Below are 20,964 nucleotides of genomic sequence, written 5' to 3'. Positions count from 1 at the left end.
ACAGCTCGGCCAACAAGGGCAGTTCTTCCTCGCCGCGCGGGGTCGGCGTTGTTTGTTGTCTTCATAAAAGCAAGCGATGGCATTTTTGCAGAGGTCCAGCGCACAATACCATCTCATGTGCCTTCAGGATGACATCCGTGGCAGATAAATATCCCGTATGCGAAGGATCTAGTCACTACTCTGTGATAATCATAGGAGCAGGGGTATCAGGTATGTCTGACCCCGGTGTCAATGCGTGGTCAAAGGTCAGGCTGATCGATAGGCATTTGTATGGCCATTGAGCTCCTCCGTCACGTGCCCACCACCAACTTCCTCATTGTGGAAAAGAACAGCGGTCTTGGAGGAACATGGTATGAGAACCGGTATCCTGGATGCGCATGCGATAGTAAGTGAACATATGACACCAATGACCCGCAGTAACTCATGAACGTATAGTCCGCAGCGCGCTGTATAGTCTTTCGTTTGAACAGCGTGGGAATTGGACACGGGACTACCCTACCCAGGAGGAAATCCTGGTATGAGCTTGCGCCATTTCGAGATGTCGGCCATGCACTGAACCATTGGACAGAAGTACCTTGATGAGGTTTCGAGTAAATGGAATCTGCAACGTCATATTCGGTTCGATTCGACCGTGCATAAAGCACAGTGGGACAACCATCAGTTGCAATTGAGGGTTCACGTTTCCACTGGTGATCTGGAGAGTTCAATGCAGCCGCAATACCAGCTCACCACCGACTTCCTTATTTCCGCAGCTGGACAATTGAACATCCCTCGCTACCCTGACATTCCAGGTCTCGGCAGCTTTGTCGGCAAGCAAATGCACTCCGCCCGATGGGATAGCACCTACGATGTTGCAGGCAAACGGATCGCTGTGATCGGGAATGGTTGTGATTCTTGGCATGGAAAATGAAGGGCCAGGCTAACGAGAAGCAGGTGCCTCTGCAATTCAGGTAGTTCCGGAGCTGTCCAAGACCGCGTCACGGCTGACAGTCTACCAAAGGTCACCCAAATGGATTATCCCTCGCCAGGACCGATCCATTGGGCGCCTTGAAGAACTTCTGCTGACTTGGGTTCCACCGGTACGCTGGTTCAAGCGCGGGGTGTTGATGCGCATTCGGGAGTCCCTCCATGCGTATATCACCAACCCGGACTACTCTCCATCCCAGATCGAGTGGATTGTGCGGTGGATGAAATCTCAACTGCCTGATAAACCAGATTTGTGGGACACACTGACCCCGCGATATCCGTTCGGGTGCAACCGCATTCTCCTCTCCGATGATTATTACCCGGTGCTCAACCACAAGCACGTTGATCTGGAAACGAGGCCCATTCGGCGGATCACAGCCACAGGGATTCAAGTGGAGAAGGAAGAAGCCCAACCGTTCGATCTGATTGTACTGGCAACAGGGTTTCACACGGTCGACTTCTTGTTTTCAATGGACATTTACGGGCTGGATGACCGTCCATTGCGGGACTTGTGGAAGGCGGGCGCTCGGGCGTATCGAGAGGTGGTAGCGGAAGATCTCCCCAACTTTGGTTTACTCTATGGGCCGAACACAAATCTCGGTTAGTGGATACGCAAGCGGAGTGATGCTTAAGACACTGACCAGGCAGGCCATAACTCAGTCATCCATATGATTGAGGCTCAGTCACGCTATCTCGGAAAACTGATTACCGCGGCGGTTGAAGCCCGGTTGCACGGGCAAACGTTGGCGTTGCGCATCCGGCCCGATGTGCTTCGGGCATATAACGAGCAACTCCAAAACCTTTTGAGTGAGACCTCCTGGGCGGATGCGCGATGTAGCAGCTGGTACAAGACCGAGGACGGACGGAATGTGCACAACTGGCCGAAGAATGTGGGGCAGTATCAAGCGGAGCTGGCGCAGATTCAATGGGACGATTTCATCGTGGAGGGAAGCGCAGCAACGAGTGTTCGCAAACTAGCGGACAGAGCTAGCGACCGAGTACGATGGTGTTGGATGAGCTTGGTCGCAATCGGTGTGACGTTGGCGACAATTATCATGGGTGTCAGAAGTGAGCGGACGGAGGGTGTTTCAAATGCCGGTGGAGTTTGGCGAGGACGGTGGCTCAATCGGCCATGCGATTGAGGAAATCATGGAGCGACCCTGAGTGTTGACAAACACAAGAAATTGTAGTATTCCTAGATACCTACTAGGTAGTGCTCTGGTTGAGAAAGTCTGAGCAAGACCATGAATGATCGCGTTGGTGATGTTGTTTACTGGTGAGGAGGCGATGATGCGGGGCAGGAGAATACCGGTCGCGGCGGAAATATATTCCTCGGAGTCACGAGTCGGATTGCCAGTTCGGGCAACCACATCAACCTATGGATTAATGATAACTGAAAGAATAACTGCAACGTATCGGCCATAGTGAATTTTTCTACGGTCGGAAATGAATCTACCTGTAAATGAACCTGTCTAATGACAGGCTCGAGCTACATTCAACTAACAGTAGCTGCAGCATGGCCTAACTTTGAGGTCTGAGCCCGGAGTCACGAGATAGGTAAGTTACTGTACAGTCCAGTCCAGTGGACAGCACGTCAATTCTGCCAGTTGTTTCATCAGCCTGCCCACAGGCTGACTGCCCCCAACAGGCAGAGTGACTCTGGCGGCCAGAGTCCGGCAATACGAAAGCCAAGGCGAAGGTGCCACCGCCAGCTGGGGTCCGCCAATGCGCCGCCGTCTGGAAGCCCCTCCCGGTGATCTCCGGCCTGAATTTCGCTCCAGGACCAAAGATAGTCTCAATATAACGGTGGATAGGAATCTCTGAAATTGGGAGCGGATACCCGATACTGCCACGAACCCCTAAGTTTGTATGGCAATGCTTGGGAGTGAACGGGGTGAACGGGATCGACTTTTAGTCGGTGTCGGCCAGTGCATCCGGATCGACTCCCCCGAAAATAAGTAGGTACCTATAGTAGTAACGTAGCCGTCAGACAAGCAATCCCGTTGGAAGTGATCGTGCCGCGGCTGCTTTCCGCGGCACTACCATCAGCCAGTCCCTGCAGGAAGACTGTCGGACAACAGCAGGAAGGGGGAAGCCCCCAAAGGCAAAAAGGGGGCATTTTGCTCGTGTTCAGGTTGGGGGACTCCATGTGGCAAAGTTAGTCTGACTGACAGCAGCAGGCAGAACCGGACTGGTCTGGTGAGTGAGACACCCACAGGCAGTGCAGGAGTGCAGGAGTGCAGCAGTGCAGCAGTGCAGCAGTGCAGCAGTGCCTGCAGGGCAGGGCAGAGCTGCTGTGGAGAGGAAATTTGCAGCGAGAGGGAGTTGGAGAATCTCCACATGGAAGGCGGTGATTGGGCGGTGAAGGGACTGGCCGTCACCCAAAAGGGGAATGAGGTCACCTGCTCAGAACTTTCGCTGACTGTCAGATTGCCTATCTGGGGTTAGTGGGCCGAGGGGGACCCTGAGTGAATTTGCCGGTGTTTGAGAAGAAAAACTCTACTAGGTACTACTAGGTATCGTCCGGCCAGGGGGTGCCAAAATAGATGAGGAAAGACTGCGGAGAGTTGGTGTCACTGTCTCTTTACTATCACTACGGAGTGCCATCATGTACTGATCGACTCATGGATGTTGCTGGAATACGGTACTCATCGGTTGAGCACAATGGTTTTACACTGCACTGCAGACAGTAATGATTGCCCCTGTCTCAAATCCATCCGATTTCCAGACCCTGCAGCCTTGGCAGGGTGGCTGATTGGGTGCCCAACTCCACTCTTGGGTTCTAAAATTACCGCGGATGAAGAGACAGCACCAATCACAACCTCAGGGTCTATGGGCATTCAGGGTCCATTTCGGCCCTTTGAGTACTTCCAGTAGGATCTTGCGAGACGATGGAAAATTGATATGGAGTTATGGACATTCTGGACATGATGGAGTCAACCACACGCACTAAGCCTCCTAAGCAGCTCCAACCCGGTCAATAATTCGGCCCCAGTTTTTTCTTAGCTGTGAGTTTCTAATGAACTAGTTGGTCTAGTCAATGGATTGCGGCTCCGATCTAAGTCTCCTAAACTCAGCCCTTTTTCTCTTCTTTTTTTTCTCAGTTTGTTCCACTTGGGAGCTGCCAGGCGGCCATCATCTCATTATGATGCGCTAGCCGTGTTTCTTTCGTTCTTTGTACATTAAACCACTGTCTCTCCCCTTTCCCCTCTTTGGTTGATTACTATACACCCACACTCACACTCTCTCCTTCTTCATCTTTTTTCCCTCTTCCCATCTTCTCCCTTCTATCTCTCTCTCGTCCGGCCTTCTATCCCGGTGATTCATTCCAGCTGGCTCATGGAGTGATTTGATGATTTCGTCTTCCTTCTGGTGTGCCATGTGATTTGATTCTTGTGGATTCCGTTAAGATGAAGCTCGTCAACCTCAATCCGGCTCGTTGCTGCCTGGCCGCCTGGGTGCGGCTGCGCGCCTCGCCTTTGGAGGCTTTCGATCACTTCTGGGACTTCACACGCCGCTATTTCTTCGCTCTCACCTTGATGGCCATGTTTGGTGCTAAGCTCCTGCATCTTTACGCTCATATCCATTCCTTACCTCCGTCCAAATTCCTCCTGTGGGGAGTCACCTTCTTTTGCCAAGATGTGGTTCTCGTGCTGCTGGTGCGCATCCTGACCCAGAAACTGCCGTGGCGGTCGGTCGCCGCCATCTCCGCGGTGATCGTTGTTCCGTTCAGGTAAAGATGATCCCTCTCTCTCCCCCTCACTGACGTCCCCCGGGTTGGGAAAACGCCACATCACTAATTCTGTGGTCATAGTCTAATCATGTCGGGAATGACCGCCGCCAATACCTCATTCTATGTCTTCACCGGAGCCGAAATCCACTGGAGACAAGCCACCACCTTCCACCACGATGCTGCCGCCATGCGCACCCTCCTGACCGGTCTGACCGGCTTCTTGATTGTCGAGGGTATTATGCTCACTGTCGCTTGGTTTGTCGCTGCCCCGTTGCATCGCGCCGTTGGGGGGATCCTGAATATCTTGGCACAACCCTTCAAATGCTGTGTGGGCTGTGTGCGCGGGTTCATCCCCAAGACGACTTCACTGTCCGACCCGGAGCGTTACGACCATCTCTCCGAGGACGACTATCTGGACGACAAGAGTGACGACGGATCGTCCATTCACCTGCTGGAGCCCTACGGAGCTGTCGCCCCGCCCAGGCCGCGGGGTCACTCGCTGGCACGTCGCTTGGCCGTCTGGATACCTTTTGTCGGCCTCTTCCTGTTGCGCGTGGTCCGTCCGTGGGATCCGGCATACATGTTCCTCTCCGAAGCGCTGCCCGTGGCTCCCTTCTTGGGACACCACCGGGTGTCTCCGGTTCGAGCAGAAGGGCTGCCGGGGGATTATGGCTGGTTGGAAGGACAGACGGCGTTGGAGCGGCCTCCACAATGGTCGTGGCTGCCGAAGGAGCCCCTCCCCGGCTTTGGTGACTGGAATCAATCCGACAAAATCCACCCACCCCCACGACACTACGATCCCAACCGAGACCCTCTCCACATCTCCAATCTTCGGAGCCCACTTCTCGATCCCTTGCATGACGCTCTTTCTGGCGGTAATGTCAACATCAAACACGTCATCTTGCTCAAGCTCGAAAGTACTCGTGGCGACGTCTTTCCGCTGAAAAACGGCACCTTCATGTGGGACCGCATTGCGGAGACCTACCCCGACAAGAAGATTCCTAAGGACGTCCAGAAGCGGATTGCCAACCTTACTAGGACAGCGGAGTGGCTGACTGGCTTCGATGCCGGGTACAAGCACGACATGGTCAAGGACTACGGACGTCGGTCGTACGGTGGCATCAGTGCCAGCAATGCCTTCACCACGGGGACCTACACTCTGAAGAGTCTGGTTGGCACCCTGTGTGGGGTGACGCCCCTGGTGGCGGACTTCAACCGCGAGTACGAGCATCACATCTACCAGCCGTGCATGCCGCATGTGCTGACCGCCTTGAACCAACTGCCGGATGTGCGCGAGAACAACACCATCCCCGCTTCCAATGACTACCGCACCTGGCCTTGGCACTCCGTCTGGATGCAGTCCGTCACTGAAACCTACGATAACCAGGACAAGCTGACTCCGAAATTGGGCTACTATGATGTCATCACCAAGGAGACGCTGGAGAACCCCAAAGCGAAGCACTATCCCGTTAAGGAAAAGGAGGTCAACTACTACGGCTATCCGGATAAGGTTCTCGGAGACTACGTCCGGGACGCCATCGACGCTGCGGAGAAGAACCACACCCGTCTATTCCTGACCCACCTAACCGGCACCACGCATCACCACTGGGGCATGCCCAACGACACTTACGAGTCGATCGTGGGCTCGACCAGCTCAGGATCTAACAATGATCTCAACCGCTACCTCAATACCATTGGATACATCGACGAGTGGTTGGAGGAGATTATCGGCATCTTGAACGAGAAGAAGATCATCAACGAGACCTTGATCGTGATGGCTGGTGATCAGTATGTCCAGATCGAACATCGTACTATCTGACAATCTGCTAACAAATTTAGTGGCCTCTCCCTTCCCAACGACGGCGGCGTCACTCCTTACGACAACCCCCACGTCGGCAGCTTCCACGTCCCGCTGCTTTTCGCTCACCCCCACCTCCCCCAAATCGAAGTCACCACCCCCGTAATCTCGCAACAAATCATCCCCACCATTCTCGACCTCCTCATCCAGTCCCACTCCCTCGGTCCCGATAGTGGCCACGCCGCGCAGGACCTCCTGTCGATGTACGAGGGCCAGTCGATGATCCGCCCGCAGATTCCCGAAAAGGACGGCCGGCAGAACTGGCAGTTCACGGTCATGAACACCGGCGGATCATGGCTGGCCGTGCGCTCTGCCGCCCGCCCGGCCTACCGACTGGTCATCCCGCTCGTCGACGACGTTGAGTGGCGCTTCACCGATCTCTCGCAGGACCCGATCGAGCTGCACCCCGTCAAGAACTTCAACCTGGTCGACTTGGCCAAGACGTTGGAGGCGGAATACAGTCCCGACGTGGTCAGCTGGGTGCGGGATGCGGCCCATGTCGCCGAGTGGTGGGTTACGGAGAACTGGATGCGGTATAATTATAGACGCCCGGGCAAGGGGAAGGACAAGAAAAAGGATTAGATGGGTGCAGCAGCACTTTCTGGTGGTCGCCATTTGGTGACGAACCCTTGTACAGATGATTTAATTTTCGCTTCTTGTATATATTGCTTGACATACTTTTTCTTGTTGCTAGCATTATGATTTGACGTCTTTTTTTTCGGACAATGGTCGGTCGGCATAGCATGTGAATGAATTTTGCGGATTTTTTTCAAAAGGAAACTGTAACTTAACTGTTCTTACTATAACTTTGCTGGAGCTCCTGCGATCACGCTCTTCTTCTGCGACTTAGCCTTTAACCCTTCCCCTCGCTGCAAGCTTGAATGGAATGTTTTATTTACAGAGCATTTGTACGTTTGTTCCATGGTATTTTCATAATGCTGCTGAGTTATTGATAATGGTTTTCCGTATGAGTAATGCTGCTTGCTGCTGAGCTCGAGCTGTCGGTCCGGGCAGTTGCTTGGAACTGAGTGAATGGTGTTTGAACGGCCGCTTACCGAAACATCGAGCCCTACCTGACGCCCTAGCACCTATCTCCATGAAGGTATGCTTCTTGTGGGCTACAGTCGGAGATAGACGTTTGAAAGAGTCTCTAGTAAAAGTGCACAAGTTCGGCTCTGACGAGTGGTGATTGCAGGTCGTAAAGCCACAAGAAAATCCCTGATGCCCATGCTCTGTCCAACTACAGAAAGGAATGACAGGAACTATGGCATCGCCGCATCGTGCAACAGTGTTCAGGCAGCGAACATCGGAGGCATAAATAGAATCTCCTCTGTCGACAAAGAGAACTTCTTTCCTTCTCCTGCATCCCTCGCCATCCTTATGCCCCTACCAGCATTCTCCCAGCATCCTCATCCATCCACAACATAGCACCCCCAAACGACACACGCAATACATCCCACAATGTGCGAGAAGACAGAGCACCACATCTACGAAGGTGGAGAAATAACCTTCCTCCTCCAAGAGGAGCCCGCCGGCGTATCGTCCACTACATCAACCCTCGCCCCAGCCATCAAAGCCGAACCTGATAATTCCGACACCCTCGCCATGCAACTCTCCAGCGTCGCCATCTCCGAGTGCCCACCCCGGAAGAGAACCAAGTACTCGCATACTACCCAGGAGCAGGCCAGTGCCGACCAGCACTTAAAACCCCGTCCGCATCCCCATCCCCATCCCCAGACCAAAGACCAGCACCACCAACTCAAACACAAACAACCCACCCCCACCCCGCAACCCACTATCCACAAAATCCACGCCTCCAAAACCCACCTAGCAAGCGCATCCCCCTTCTTCTCCCGCATGTTCACCCGCCCCAACTTCACCGAAGGCCAAACCCTCACTGAAACCGGCCACCTGACCCTAACCGCCGAATGGCCCCTGGCCCCCTTCCTCCTCCTCATGCGGATCATCCACCACCAAACCCACCCGTGGCCCGACAAGATCGACTTCCAGACCCTAGTCGACCTCACCATCATGGCCGACTACTACGGGTGCGTGCACGTCGTCAAGTTCTACGTGGGCGGGTGGCTGGACCGGCTGGAGCGCCGGCTGCCCCGCCGCTACTCCGAGGAGGTGGTGGTGAAGTGGATCTTCGTGGCCTGGGTGTACGGCCGCCAGAACGTGCTGCGGTGCTGCACGCGCATGGCGATCGAGAATGCCACCGACGAGGTCCGGGCGGATGTGTATCAGTTGCGGGTTTGTGAGATGATTATCAGTACAGTACCCGCCCTCCCCTTTTTTTCCAGTTTCCTTTGCGGACGTGTGATTTAGTTTGCTGGGGATGGTGCTGACTTTCGGGTCGGGGAACAGAGAGTATCAACCGCTGGCGCTGTAGGGCGATTTTCCGCGTGCGGGAGGCGGTGAAACATATGAGGAGGGGGTTTATTGCGGATGCGCGCCACGAGCGGTTTGATAAGAATGCGACGCGGCTGGGGGCGTTGGAGATTAATTGCCATAGGGGACGGATTCGGTTGAGGGAGGAGTTTGAGGACGGGGACGAGGACGAGAAAGAAGAGCCGTACGTTGGGGAGAGCTATCGCGGGCTGATTAAGAAGATTGATGGGTGGAGGAATCCTAAGGGGTATGATCTTAAGGCGGCGTTGGATCTGCCGATTGTGATTCAGGGGGTTACCTGGAAGGTGATTCGGGAGTATCCTTATGCTAGGGTTGAGTGAGGTTTTGTGGGGAGAAGGTTTGATCTGGAGTCTATGGTGTTTATGTTGGATCGTGAGTGGAGTTTATCTGTGCTTTCCATATCAGAACTGGGGTCTGCATGAGAGGGTTATGTGATGATCATCGTGCGTTTGCCTTTGTTCAAGGTTGTTGTTCAGTGAGGCTGGAATCTTATGAGTGGTTTTACATCAATGGTTTTGCGCTGCATGCTGATGATACAAGGCCCTGGCTCGTTCCCTGTGGATATCCAGACTGCTCAGTGTATCTTGAAACAGACACTCGACGTTTCCATTTGTTGCTAATGAAAGTGTACAGTTTTCACGTCCACTTTTTGACCGAGGACAGATCACGTGGGCTGTATATTCACAGCAGTCAAGGCTATACAGATTTTGAGGGCATTGTTCTCTGCGATCAATTCCATCACCACATGCTTGCGGAGGAGACGTCCAGGACAATTCACAGCAAGGAAATGAAAGGTGCGGAAAAGGAGAGAAATCGATACAATGGACTCGGCAATTTCTTCAGTCATTAGACACATCTGGAATTTTCTACCGACTATGATTGAACGGATCTGAAGCTTCAACGAGATGCATAGGGTAACGTTTCATAGCGGTGTTGGCCCAAGCTATTCTTTTAGATAAGGAAGAAAAATAAGTTGTTGTGAGATCGAGACGAAGAACGGATTAGGGAAGATGGTGCTTTCAATGTTCAAGTTCGGCTTCATGTTATGATCACTGCGTTCCGATCCTTAAGATTCCTGGAATCACAGCATCGGCAAAATTTCTGCCGAAGTGGGGACCTTCGTCGACCGGGGTATACTTCGATAGCTTTAATTACACTCGGACAAACCGCAGCAGATAATTAGAGCGAAATACTAGATAAATGTACAGTAGATGGTGTTGACTTGTGGAGACAAGAAGAGAATCGAATCGATGTACTGTACTGAGCCTGTAGCCAGCAGATAAAAAGGATGCCTACACTCTACCTCTACAGTGTTGAGCAGCTAATCTCATTGCATGGCCCAACATTCTCGTCTAAAACACCGATAAGGCCGACAGCCACCATTGCCAAGCCGAAAAAATCTGGAAGGCGAACCAAAGCTTTTCTTGCCAAGGCCGAAACACCCAAGAATGGCTCGGATGCCGGCACAGCCGTCCACCGGCCCCAAACCTGGAGTAGTGAGCCGCAACAAACGTGCGTCTGCGATAAGAAGCGCTGCAGCGACAAATCATCGCCCCTTGCCCAGTTTCCATCAGCTAATGGATGGTCATGGAAAACAGTCAACTGCCGTGGCAGGCAACTTATCAGCAGTCGGCAGCTTTTTATAAACCGGACAAAAAAATTCTAGAAGCGGGAACGGAATCCCACCGAGCCTCATAAACCTAGCCAGGGCCGCACCAATCAGTGGCCGGCGGAGGAGCGGTTACTGTCGGCAAGCCGCGCACAGTGCGGTCGGCGGGGCCAATCCATTACTTAATTTTAACCGCGGACAGCCACAATTGGACTACGCTTTTCCTCCGCCCCACCCGCGTCTAGCGGGGTGGAGCACAACGCACCAATGGCAACCATCACCGCGTTACTTCCGCTATGGCCGCAAGCAGCAGCAGCCAGGGCTGATCTCCAAACAGGGTAGCTACGACGGAGTCCAGATCTCAATTTCCCGTGGAAAACCACCAGGGCTCTTATCTGTCTGTCTATCTGTCTGTGTCTTGCTCCCTTCTCTCCTCCATCTCTTCTTCTCTGTTGTTGTGTTCTGGTGTCAGTGCTACTGCAGAGACTATCTAGTTCACCCGTTGAACTCAGTTTCAAGTCTGCATCAACCTCAACAGCAGCGGAGGAGCGGAGGTTTCACTGTCTGACCCACCAACCCGCCAGAAATTTTCTGTCCTGCAGCTGTCGGCGCGCCAACGTTCGACTCTTCGTTTGTTTGCGATTGTGATTCTACTGCGCGACGTGTGCCTGTCCTTTCTCGACCTTTGCCCGTGACATATCGACAACGTGCAGACGACATGGCGACTCCGGCCCACGGCGAAGAGATCAAGAAGAATGATCTTCCTCCCTACGATCTCGAGGATTTGAAGGCGGTCGATGAGGGGAAGGAGCCCGATGCATTCGGTGACGAGGCCAATGCGGAGGTCAAGTACAAGACGCTCAAGTGGTGGTATGTATTGTTGCGCTATCCGCCGTCGACGATGTAAGCTAACAAATCATGCAGGCAATGTGGAATGTGTATGTGGCATGCGACAGATCCATGGCTAGATAAATACTAATCACAACAGTCATGATCGCCGAGTCCGTCTCGCTGGGTGTTTTGTCCCTGCCCGCGACGCTGACTGCGCTGGGCCTGGTGCCGTAAGTCTTGCTGTCATGGCTGCTTCTCCGCATCCCACTCACAGACACAGCGCGATCATCCTCATCATCGGACTCGGTATCCTTGCGCTCTACACCGGCTATGTCATCGGCCAATTCCGCGAACGCCACCCCTCGATCCACAACTTGGCTGATGCGGGTGAGATCCTCATGGGTCGGTTCGGTCGCGAGCTCTTCGGTCTCGGTCAGATCCTGTTCTCGATCTTCATCATGGGCAGTCACATTGTCACTTTCACTGTGATGATGAACACGATTACGGATCACGGTACCTGCTCGATGGTGTTCAGTGTTGTGGCTTTCGTGATCTGTCTGGTTTTGTCGCTGCCCCGGACTATCAAGAACTTGACCTACATTTCTTGCGCTTGTGAGTACTCCGACTGAACATCAATTGAATCAAACTGATTTGATTAGCTTTCCTGAGTATCTTCACTGCGGTCATGATCACCATGATTGGTGTGGGTGTGCAGTACAAGGGAGGCCAAAACATCAGTGTCACCACCGATACGAACTTGTACCACGCGTTCAACGGCGTCACCCAGATCGTGTTCGCCTACTGCGCCCACGTGGCCTTCTTCGGTCTGATTGCCGAAATGGAGGAGCCCAAGGACTTCCCCAAGGCTTTGTGTCTGCTCCAGGGTTTTGAGATCGCTCTCTACATCACCGCGGCTATTGTCATCTACTACTTCGTCGGTAACGGGGTTGACTCGCCGGCTCTTGGCTCCGCTGGTCCGGTGTTGAAGAAGGTTGCTTATGGCGTTGCCATCCCGACGGTATGACCTAGCAAGTTTGTCTACCTATTATCACTCGTACTGACCAAAGCTCTAGATTGTCGGAGCTGGTGTTGTGAACGGTCACGTTGGCTTGAAATATATCTACGTGCGCATCTTCCGTCACTCCGACCGCATGGGCAAGCGGGACTTTGTCGCTGTTGGTTCCTGGATTGGCATTGGCGTCACCTGCTGGGTCATCGCCTGGATCATCGCCGAGGGTATCCCTTCCTTCAGCAACATTGTCAGTTTGATCAGCTCCTTGTTTGCCAGTTGGTTCACCTACGGACTGTCGGGTGTGTACTGGTTGCACATGAACTGGGGCCAGTGGTGGTCTTCTCCGCGCAAGATTGCGTTGACCATCATCAACATGCTGATCTTCTGCATTGGTGCCATCATTGTGAGTATTCCGATTCGATTCGTCGCATTCATCTTGTATACTAACCCATGCTAGTGCGGTCTGGGATTGTATGTCTCCGGCAAGGCCATCCACGACGATTCGTCCAAGTCGAGCTTCTCCTGTGCCAGCAATGCGATCTAGGGGAGTGAAGCAATGGGCTGTTGGGTAATGATGGATTGTATATATCGGTTGTTTATATTTTGACTCGCTTGGATGAACCATAGATAGCATTGAGTGTTAGCCTTGTCATGAATGACATGCATAATGAATTCTTCAGAGAAATGCATCCATGTAACCTCTACCAATCCTCACGAACTAGCCGACGATACGGATTGTTCGGGTCTTGCCCCTCCTCTTCCGGCGACTGAATCGTCTTTCTGACGCGGCAGGGCGAGCCCACGGCCACCGAGAAGGGCGGGATATCCTTGGTGACAATCGAACCAGCCCCGATAGTCGACCCCTTTCCAATCCGCACCCCCGGCAGGATGATCACATTCCCTCCAATCCAGCAATCATCCTCAATGAAGACCGGGTGCCCGAACTCCACGAACTTCTGCCGCGATAGCACACTGGTGTCATGGCCCGCCGTGAAAATACTCACCCCGGTGCCAATCTGCACCCGGTCCCCGATCACCACCAGACTGGTGTCCAGAACCGTCACACTGCGGCTCGCATTACACGGTCAGCGGCATACCCCTAGCATTTCCTACCCACCTTCCGCTATTGCGGGAAGAAAAGAAAGGAAAGGGGGTATCCCACTCCCAGTTAATAAAGCAATGACTCCCAATGATAACATTGCATCCATAGCCCGGCTTGAAGGGCGGCTCGATGAACGTGCCCTCGCCGACTTTCCCGACCAGCTAGCGGAGGAGCGCGAGTCGGGCCTCGAAAATCTGGGAAGATGGGATGGTCGTCGTGTCGAAGCCGTTGTAGGCGCGGGCCAGCCTGCGGCAGCGGTGGCGCGCGTCCAGGAGCTTGGGGGTGTTGGGGTTGGACCGTGCTTTGGGGTTAGGTTCGGGTTCGTTATGGCTGAGATGGTTGGGTCGATGTGAGGGGGCTGGGGGAGGAGGGTGTGTACATCATGCCGAAGATCATGCGCTCGTATTCTTCGCATTGCGGGATGCCTCGTAGGTCCTGCGAGAGGGCGATGATTTCGGGGCGTTTGGATGGTGCTGCCATTGTGGGGGACTTTGGGGGGTTTGAGAGGGGGAGATGGGGAGGCTTGGTAAGGAGGAATGAGTAGGTATTAGATCTTAGGTGCTTGTGGTTTCGTGAGGGTCTCGTGTGTTTATGATATTGTACGCTTTGCCTGGATAAATTGCTGATGCGGGGGGTGGCGATGCCCTAATCTCGGTTTCCTTATTGAGTATAAAGTGAATACCTTTGGTTTACTAGCCCACCCCATCCAAAGCTTTCCTGCCTGCTAAGGGAATATCATCTGATATTGACAGTCCAAAGGTAACTCCGTACTAATCGATCGCTATTTTTGAGGGATTCTATTAGGGCGAGTGAATTTATTGTGGGTGGTGGGCCGGCCGTATTAAATCTTCGCCGTCTTCATTGAGATATCGCGATGGGTGTCCACGGTAGATTGATTCTACCGGATCTAATCCCTGGTCGCCTGCATTATTTACCCTTTCTTTAGTGGTGCTTTATGGAGACAAAGCCGAAATGACAAATCACCAAATCAGCATGTTAGCTCAGGGGAAGAGCGCCGGGCTCATAACCCGGAGGACCCTGGATCGAAACCAGGACATGCTAAATTGAACATTCTTTTTTTCTTCTTTTTTTTTCTGCTCTTTTGGGCGATTGAGTAAGGGTAGCTGAGTTGAATCGAGTCGTTCGGTAACAGATAGACTTGATCAAACACGACCTTACACTCATATCATAGTTACATAGAGACCTAAGTTCTGCGACCGGATTTTAGATATCTAATTCACTGGATTGTCAAGCCATACGTTATATATAATTCAGAAGGTGTGCCTGATCGGATCAAGGAACATTTTGTCAGTCTACAAACAGGATTCACACTTGTCTAGAAGGAGATGATGATATTACTAGCAAAGAAAAACACGAATGCACAAGATTGAATGGTCAAGCATTCGCCATAGACACATGAACTTGGTTTGCAGCGAAGGTCGACCGCTCACAGCGATGACTTCCTCTTCTCGTCTTCGTAAGCGATGGCAAAGCTGAAGGCCGGATCGTAGTGAATGGCCCAGTAGCCGTCCCAGATCTTCTTCGTGATGGGTCCGACCTTGCCATCTTTCACCGGCTGGCCATCCAGGGTGGTAATCGGCATGATGCCTCCCGCCGTCGTGCACATGAAGATCTCATCGGCCGTGTAGACATTCTCGACAGGCACCAACTCGACGCGGATGTCAAGGCTGTTGGCGCGGGCGACGTCGATCACACTTTTCCGCGTCACGCCCTCCAGCACCCCGCGCTGCGGCGTGAACAAGACCCCATCCTTCACAATCACAACATTAAACCCCGAACCTTCCGTCAGGTTGGTATCCCCGTCCGTGAGGAAGGGGTACGTCGCGCCGCGATCAGCAGCCTCGTGCAGTCCTCTGACCAGATCTCCCCACTGCAGGTTCTTGACAGTGGGATCGATCGAGCCCGGCGGGACGCGGCGCACCGTGCGGGCGATGATGGCGCTGCCGCCGACGGGCTGGACCTCGGGCTCCATGACCCAGACGTACGGCTGGATGAACATGTAGATGCGGTTGTGGATGTCCTTGGGGTCGGTGCCGCGCACCCCCTTCAGCCCGCGCGTCACGATGATCTCGACGAAGGCGTCGCGGATGCCGCTCTGCGCCACCATGTCGACGAGGATCCGCTTCACCTCCTCCCGGGGGAGAGGCAGCTGCAGCCGCAGCTTCTGGCAACTGCTCTCCAGCCGCGTGATGTGGTCGTCGAGTCGGAAGAATCGCCCGTCCCAGACGGAGGGCACGTCGTAGGTCAGGTCGCTGTGCATGAAGCCCTGGTCCAGCAGCGGGATGCGCGCCTCGTGTAAGGGGGTGAGCTCGCCGTCGACCCAGGCGACGCCCTTGGCGAAGGGGTGGGTGCTCGCTGCGAGGACTGCTTGGCGGGCCTCATAGGCGGCGAAGACTTTTTGCATGGCGGCCATGGTGGTGGAGGGGTATGAGGGTTTTGAATGTGGTTTGTCTGAATGATGCTTGAGTGTACAGAGTTGTAAGAGGCTTTAAGTATACCTCTGGAGGCAAGAGATAGAGCTTTATCATGGAATTGCAGAAGTCGCTTCGCAGGTGGTTAGGGTTTGGTGTGGCAATCGGTGAGGTGGCCGTGCTTCTCACCTGCCTATTTGGGTAATACCAGCATGGGGCCCGTGGAAGTACCCCTGGCAGCCTCGGCTCAGAAAGCGCTCCGTATCCTCCAGAAGATTGTGTATCCAAGATAGGCACAGTTTTATCCGGTAATACCTGGGGAGGTTAGCTGATGGGTGGATGTCAGCGATGAGAGTAAGTAAAATCTCATCAGACCATATCCCAACCAGAGCTCTCTGGGTCATTGAAATATTGTGTCACAGCCGATGCATTTCCCCCAACACTTTGAATGTAATTTAGACTTGAGTTCTCACCAAGCAGAGCTTCTTACCAACGGTGAATAACCGACCCACTATAGTACGAATCTGAGCTTTTCCATTAGCCCGTGAAGGCATCTCCTGTGTTCAATGTCCGAGAAGAATGTGGTAGTCATTGGGTACGTTCTTTTGTTCTCACATCATCGGTTGTCTATCCTCTCCATTGTTGGAAAGAAACTTAACTTGACTTAGGGCTGGCGTGGCGGGCCTGACCACGGCCCTTCTACTGTCCAAGAAACCCGGTTACAAGATTGTGGTCGCCGCCAAACATATGCCTGGAGACTATGATATCGAATACGCATCGCCTTGGGCCGGCGCAAATTACATGCCGTAAGACCTAGCATCAACCTTCGTCCCGTTCTTTCAGAGTAACTGAAGTTGTTAGTGTTTCGATCCGCAATACAGAAGCCGCCGAATGGGACAAAAACACCTGGGGACCACTGGAGGATCTGGCCCAAAACCACCCCGAAGCCGGTGTGCACTTTCAAGGTAATACATATTGCGAACAACCTTGGTCTTGCGTTCAAAGTATATTGATACCAACGCAGACTGCGAGATTCACAGCCGCGCAAAAGACGTAGGCACCGCGACGGCCAACTGGTTCGCGGAGCTGCTGTCGCCTAGCCCATGGTTTGCAAAGATTGTTCCGAATGTAAGTCCTGTATATCGCAATCCTGCCTCCCCTGGCTTATAAGTCTCAATTCTGACAACCGGGGATGCAAAGTTTCGAACACTGCCCAAAGAATCGCTAGGACCCGGAATCGACTCTGCCACGGCTTTCACCTCGGTCTGCATCAACACCGCCATTTACCTTCCCTGGCTCGTGTCTCAGTGCCTCAAGAACGGAGTGACCTTTAAGCGAGCTGTCTTTCCCCACGTCTCGGACGCTGCTGCGTCTGGGGTCCATCCCGACGGGAAAGTTGACGTGGTGGTCAATTGCACAGGGTTAATGGCGTCGAAGCTGGGCGGCGTCGAGGACAAGACTGTCGTACCCGCGCGCGGGCAGATTGTGATTGTGCGGAACGACGCAGGAAAAATGCTCGACGTGTCAGGCACGGACGACGGAGACGGAGAAGCGTGCTATATTATGACGAGAGCCGCGGGGGGAGGCACTATTCTTGGGGGTTGCTACCAGCTGGGGAGCTGGGAATCACAGCCCGACCCTAACCTGGCTGTCCGGATTATGAAGCGAGCCGTTAAGATGGTGCCAGCGCTGACAAACGGGAAGGGAATCGAGCATCTCGATATTATTAGATATGGAGTGGGACTGAGACCTGTGCGTGAGGGTGGAGTGCGAATTGCGAAGGAGCGAATCGAGGGCATTTGGGTCGTCCACAACTATGGTGCTGGAGGGGCTGGATATCAGTGCTCCTATGGTTGCGCACAGGCTACGGTGGATCTGATTGAGGAGGCGTGCCGTGATGTGCGTGCGAGACTATAGCTGAGATAGATTTGAGTGTAGTATTAAGGTTACTTATATTCTGCATGCAGACCCAAGCCGACGTACCTGCAAACTGATCCGGGCTATTCTTTAGAAAGTGCACCGAGCTCTCTAACGAGTATCACAGAGAAACTGGCAGTTGTCTTACTTGAAAACAAGCAGAAAGTCTTGGCTAAGCCAGAGAAGACAAGTATCCACAGAGGCCTCCATATTAATCAGAGAATAGAGCTGACGGCCTTGGGGCACAGTTTCATGAGGCAATAACCACTCCTGACAGGGGCCATATGTGAATATATTTATGCCGTCTTCATGGGATTGCTGCACAAAAAGACGTCTTCAGACCCAGGCATGGGGAAAGATTGTCTTCTAACATCAGAAATCTACTGAGCACGGATTATCTGCATCGATCGTTGACATCGAGCTTCCTAGTTAGGCAGGTGGATGCACATCCGAGGCCTGATATGAGCAATCAGCAATCCAGACTAGCCCACCACTGCGAAGATGGGAAGCAAATCCGAGGGAAAAGTGCCAAAGTCAAGCCCCAAGGTAGGGGAGGGGGAGGCTTGCTGCCTATCTCTCCGCATTCCGGGGTAATTCGACCCTATTACGTTCTGTGCTGAGCGGTTTGATACGCCGCCACCGGAGCCATCATGTCCGGGAGAGGCCGGACCCCAATCAAAGCCCCTTATCTCCGGGTATCAATGGTATCTTCAAGACTTTTAGCTCCATACAGGAGTGGAACGCTATCTTTCAGGCGTCCTGACTGGCTTGCCGCAAGGCGGGGGAAGGGAGGATAGAATTGGGGCTAGATGGACGCATGGGGGTGAAGACTACGTAGGGATCGGCTATTGCAAGCAACCCCCGCCATTCTCCTCGCACGCCGGCGTGAGGTTAAATTGACTCGCTGTCTTGGACCTTTCCATCGTCTTTCCATCTACCCATCTGTCGCTGTGTGCCCTCATCGACATCATGGAAGAGACTATTAAAAACACATCCAGGCCACCGCAAGGGGTTGATGCGAAGGATTTAGGCGAGGTCATTGATATTGATGATGCCATTCTTCGTGCTCAAGGCTGCACATCCGAACTCCAGCGTTCGTTCTCCTGGGTTGGTGCTCTGGGTCTCGCTTTCAGGTATAGTCCTTTCTCCCTCCTCCATCTTGAGCCGCTCTTAATTCGGTTGATAGTATTGTGAATTCCTGGTTGACCTACGCCGCCTGCTTTGGAGTGGCGTTTACATATGGCGGAGGCTCTGTCGCTGTGTTCAGTCCGTTATTGTCGGGTGTTGTACAGTGGATTGTCCTTACTGGGGTCTCGGAGTTGGCCTCAGCTTTCCCATCCTCGGGGGTAAGTAGCTGCTACAATTGCAATACGAGGTACCCTGACAATTACCTTTTCACTGCAGGGCCAATATCATTTCACCTACATTATTGCCCCGGAGTCCTGCCGCAACTTCGTCGCATACACTGTCGGGATGATCAATGTTGTAGCCTGGTGGGTGAACACGGCATCGGGCGCGATCTATACAGCCATATCTGCCTTTGGGGTTTGTACCTTTTTGGTGCCAGAATTCTCGGGAACGCAGTGGCAGGTCTATCTCTGCTACCTGTTGGTGATATTACTGACATGTAAGTCGGCGTGGATTCTTCAGCTGGATAAGGACGAACCGGCTTATCTGAATAAATATAGTGCTCCCGGTATTCCTGGTGCCTCAACGCCAGATCGACCGCTTGACCGAATCTTCCATGTTCCTTTCCTTAGCTGGGTTCTTGATGGTGGTCATCGTCTGTCTCGTCATGGGAAGAGGGTCATACCACCCCGAAAGGCTCAATGAGTACCGGTCTACCAGCGGCTGGGGGGCCGGACCCGGGTGGCTGCTCGGGATAGGCAATGGTGAATATGCCTTTGCAGCTGCCGGGGCCTGCGTGCATATTGCAGAGGAGATCGCGCAACCAAACAGGAAGATTCCGCTGGTGATGTTGGTCTAATTCCCTCTTCGCCGTATGCAGAACCTGGCGTGACTGACTCAACCCCAGCAATCTCACCATCCTCATCGGTCTATTGACACTTGTGCCCTGGATCATCGCAATGACTTGTGTCATCCAGGATATGGACGCGGTCCAGAATTCCTCCCTCCCGAGTCTGGAATTATTCTATCAAGCGACTGGGAGCAAAGCTGCTGCCGCCTTTCTGCAGATCTACCTGACGATCCTGTATTACTGTACGCTGCGCCTCTCCTTCTTTGATATGCTAGCTTCACCAGTGCTGACTCGACTCCAGCATGCGTTCCTAGTCAATGGATCACAAGCAGCCGCATGACATGGGCATTCTCGCGTGACGTGAGACGACCCACCCCAGCTCTACTTCACAACAACTAACACTCTAATTCAGAATGGACTCCCCTTCTCGAAATACTGGTCGGTGGTGGACGAGAAACTCGGCATCCCCATCCGAACCACCCTGCTCTCCGCCGGCTTCTGCGCCATTTACGGACTCCTCTACATCGCCAGCACGCAAGCCTTCAACTCGATCATCAACACCGCAGTCCTGATGCTCAACATCACCTACGTGGTCCCGCAGGGGATCCTAGCAATTCGCGGTCGGACTAGGCTGCCGGCGCGATACTACGATCTTGGCCCCTGGGGGTACGGAGTCAACGTCTTTTCTGTGCTCTGGGTGATTCTCAGTGGGATATTCTTCTGTTTCCCGACGAGTAATCCGCCGACGCTGGAGAACATGAACTAGTGAGTGCTCCTGTCCTCCTTAAGTGTACTTGAATGGGTACTAAGGCGGGTTGGATGCAGTAACTCAGTGGTTCTGACTGGGATTTTTGGCATCGTCATGCTGTGCTGGTTCGAGCGGCGGGGGAAGTTTTCCGGGCCGAATATCAACTGGGATGCGCTGAATGCAACGCAGGGAATGAATTGATGCCCACTTTGAGAGACATGTAGACATCATTCTGGCTGAGACCTCACCTCATGCGGCGGATAGATGGTCGAAACGAACAATAGTGCTATTCATGTCTCCAAACCTCACACTGGTAATGCAATGAAAATATTAACTACGATGCAAGGAAGATCTCGCTTCATGTTC

General features: G+C 53.2%; 8 protein-coding genes and 1 non-coding gene across 9 annotated transcripts; 7 read left to right on the top strand and 2 right to left on the bottom strand.

The window, feature by feature from the left end:
• Window positions 1-270: 270 nt before the first annotated feature.
• BO66DRAFT_441861 (flavin-containing monooxygenase) lies at window positions 271-2,790 on the top strand (the record flags this gene model as incomplete). Its single annotated transcript, XM_025651371.1, has 6 exons — window positions 271-385; window positions 436-515; window positions 569-884; window positions 934-1,566; window positions 1,615-2,034; window positions 2,615-2,790. 6 exons carry the CDS (start codon window positions 271-273, stop codon window positions 2,788-2,790), a joined length of 1,740 nt encoding a protein of 579 aa, XP_025500559.1.
• A 1,131-nt stretch (window positions 2,791-3,921) lies between these two features.
• BO66DRAFT_380914 (sulfatase domain protein) lies at window positions 3,922-7,334 on the top strand. Its single transcript, XM_025645930.1, has 3 exons — window positions 3,922-4,699; window positions 4,781-6,487; window positions 6,539-7,334. Exons 1-3 carry the CDS (start codon window positions 4,377-4,379, stop codon window positions 7,137-7,139), a joined length of 2,631 nt encoding a protein of 876 aa, XP_025500558.1. The 5' UTR covers window positions 3,922-4,376; the 3' UTR covers window positions 7,140-7,334.
• Window positions 7,335-7,947: 613 nt separating this feature from the next.
• On the top strand, window positions 7,948-9,148 carry BO66DRAFT_459141 (uncharacterized protein). Its single transcript, XM_025652243.1, has one exon. It carries the CDS (start codon window positions 8,019-8,021, stop codon window positions 8,883-8,885), a length of 867 nt encoding a protein of 288 aa, XP_025500557.1. The 5' UTR covers window positions 7,948-8,018; the 3' UTR covers window positions 8,886-9,148.
• Window positions 9,149-11,009: 1,861 nt separating this feature from the next.
• On the top strand, window positions 11,010-13,035 carry BO66DRAFT_459129 (putative amino acid transporter). Its single transcript, XM_025652242.1, has 7 exons — window positions 11,010-11,448; window positions 11,503-11,516; window positions 11,567-11,639; window positions 11,684-12,021; window positions 12,069-12,427; window positions 12,483-12,824; window positions 12,879-13,035. The coding sequence occupies exons 1-7, from the start codon at window positions 11,297-11,299 to the stop codon at window positions 12,963-12,965; spliced, it is 1,365 nt and encodes a 454-aa protein (XP_025500556.1). The 5' UTR covers window positions 11,010-11,296; the 3' UTR covers window positions 12,966-13,035.
• Window positions 13,036-13,684: 649 nt separating this feature from the next.
• BO66DRAFT_441856 (uncharacterized protein) lies at window positions 13,685-14,003 on the bottom strand (the record flags this gene model as incomplete). The annotated part of the gene is made up of 2 exons (XM_025651370.1): window positions 13,685-13,853; window positions 13,903-14,003. The coding sequence occupies 2 exons, from the start codon at window positions 14,001-14,003 to the stop codon at window positions 13,685-13,687; spliced, it is 270 nt and encodes an 89-aa protein (XP_025500555.1).
• Window positions 14,004-14,513: 510 nt separating this feature from the next.
• On the top strand, window positions 14,514-14,585 carry BO66DRAFT_t262. Its single transcript has one exon. It is a non-coding gene; the product is annotated as a tRNA-Met (tRNA).
• Window positions 14,586-14,970: 385 nt separating this feature from the next.
• BO66DRAFT_330963 (aminotransferase class IV) lies at window positions 14,971-15,957 on the bottom strand (the record flags this gene model as incomplete). Its single annotated transcript, XM_025644072.1, has 1 exon — window positions 14,971-15,957. The coding sequence occupies one exon, from the start codon at window positions 15,955-15,957 to the stop codon at window positions 14,971-14,973; it is 987 nt and encodes a 328-aa protein (XP_025500554.1).
• A 564-nt stretch (window positions 15,958-16,521) lies between these two features.
• On the top strand, window positions 16,522-17,872 carry BO66DRAFT_330900 (FAD-dependent oxidoreductase; the record flags this gene model as incomplete). The annotated part of the gene is made up of 5 exons (XM_025644069.1): window positions 16,522-16,550; window positions 16,624-16,761; window positions 16,817-16,920; window positions 16,980-17,083; window positions 17,156-17,872. The coding sequence occupies 5 exons, from the start codon at window positions 16,522-16,524 to the stop codon at window positions 17,870-17,872; spliced, it is 1,092 nt and encodes a 363-aa protein (XP_025500553.1).
• Window positions 17,873-18,841: 969 nt separating this feature from the next.
• On the top strand, window positions 18,842-20,799 carry BO66DRAFT_441853 (putative GABA permease; the record flags this gene model as incomplete). Its single annotated transcript, XM_025651369.1, has 8 exons — window positions 18,842-19,005; window positions 19,059-19,218; window positions 19,277-19,499; window positions 19,561-19,849; window positions 19,908-20,092; window positions 20,152-20,210; window positions 20,263-20,615; window positions 20,676-20,799. 8 exons carry the CDS (start codon window positions 18,842-18,844, stop codon window positions 20,797-20,799), a joined length of 1,557 nt encoding a protein of 518 aa, XP_025500552.1.
• Between the last annotated feature and the right edge of the window lie 165 nt (window positions 20,800-20,964).

The sequence above is a fragment of the Aspergillus aculeatinus genome, assembly GCF_003184765.1.
Source record: "Aspergillus aculeatinus CBS 121060 unplaced genomic scaffold BO66scaffold_48, whole genome shotgun sequence".
In the NCBI taxonomy this organism is placed as follows: domain Eukaryota; kingdom Fungi; phylum Ascomycota; class Eurotiomycetes; order Eurotiales; family Aspergillaceae; genus Aspergillus; species Aspergillus aculeatinus.
This window is presented reverse-complemented; position numbering and strand designations above follow the sequence as displayed.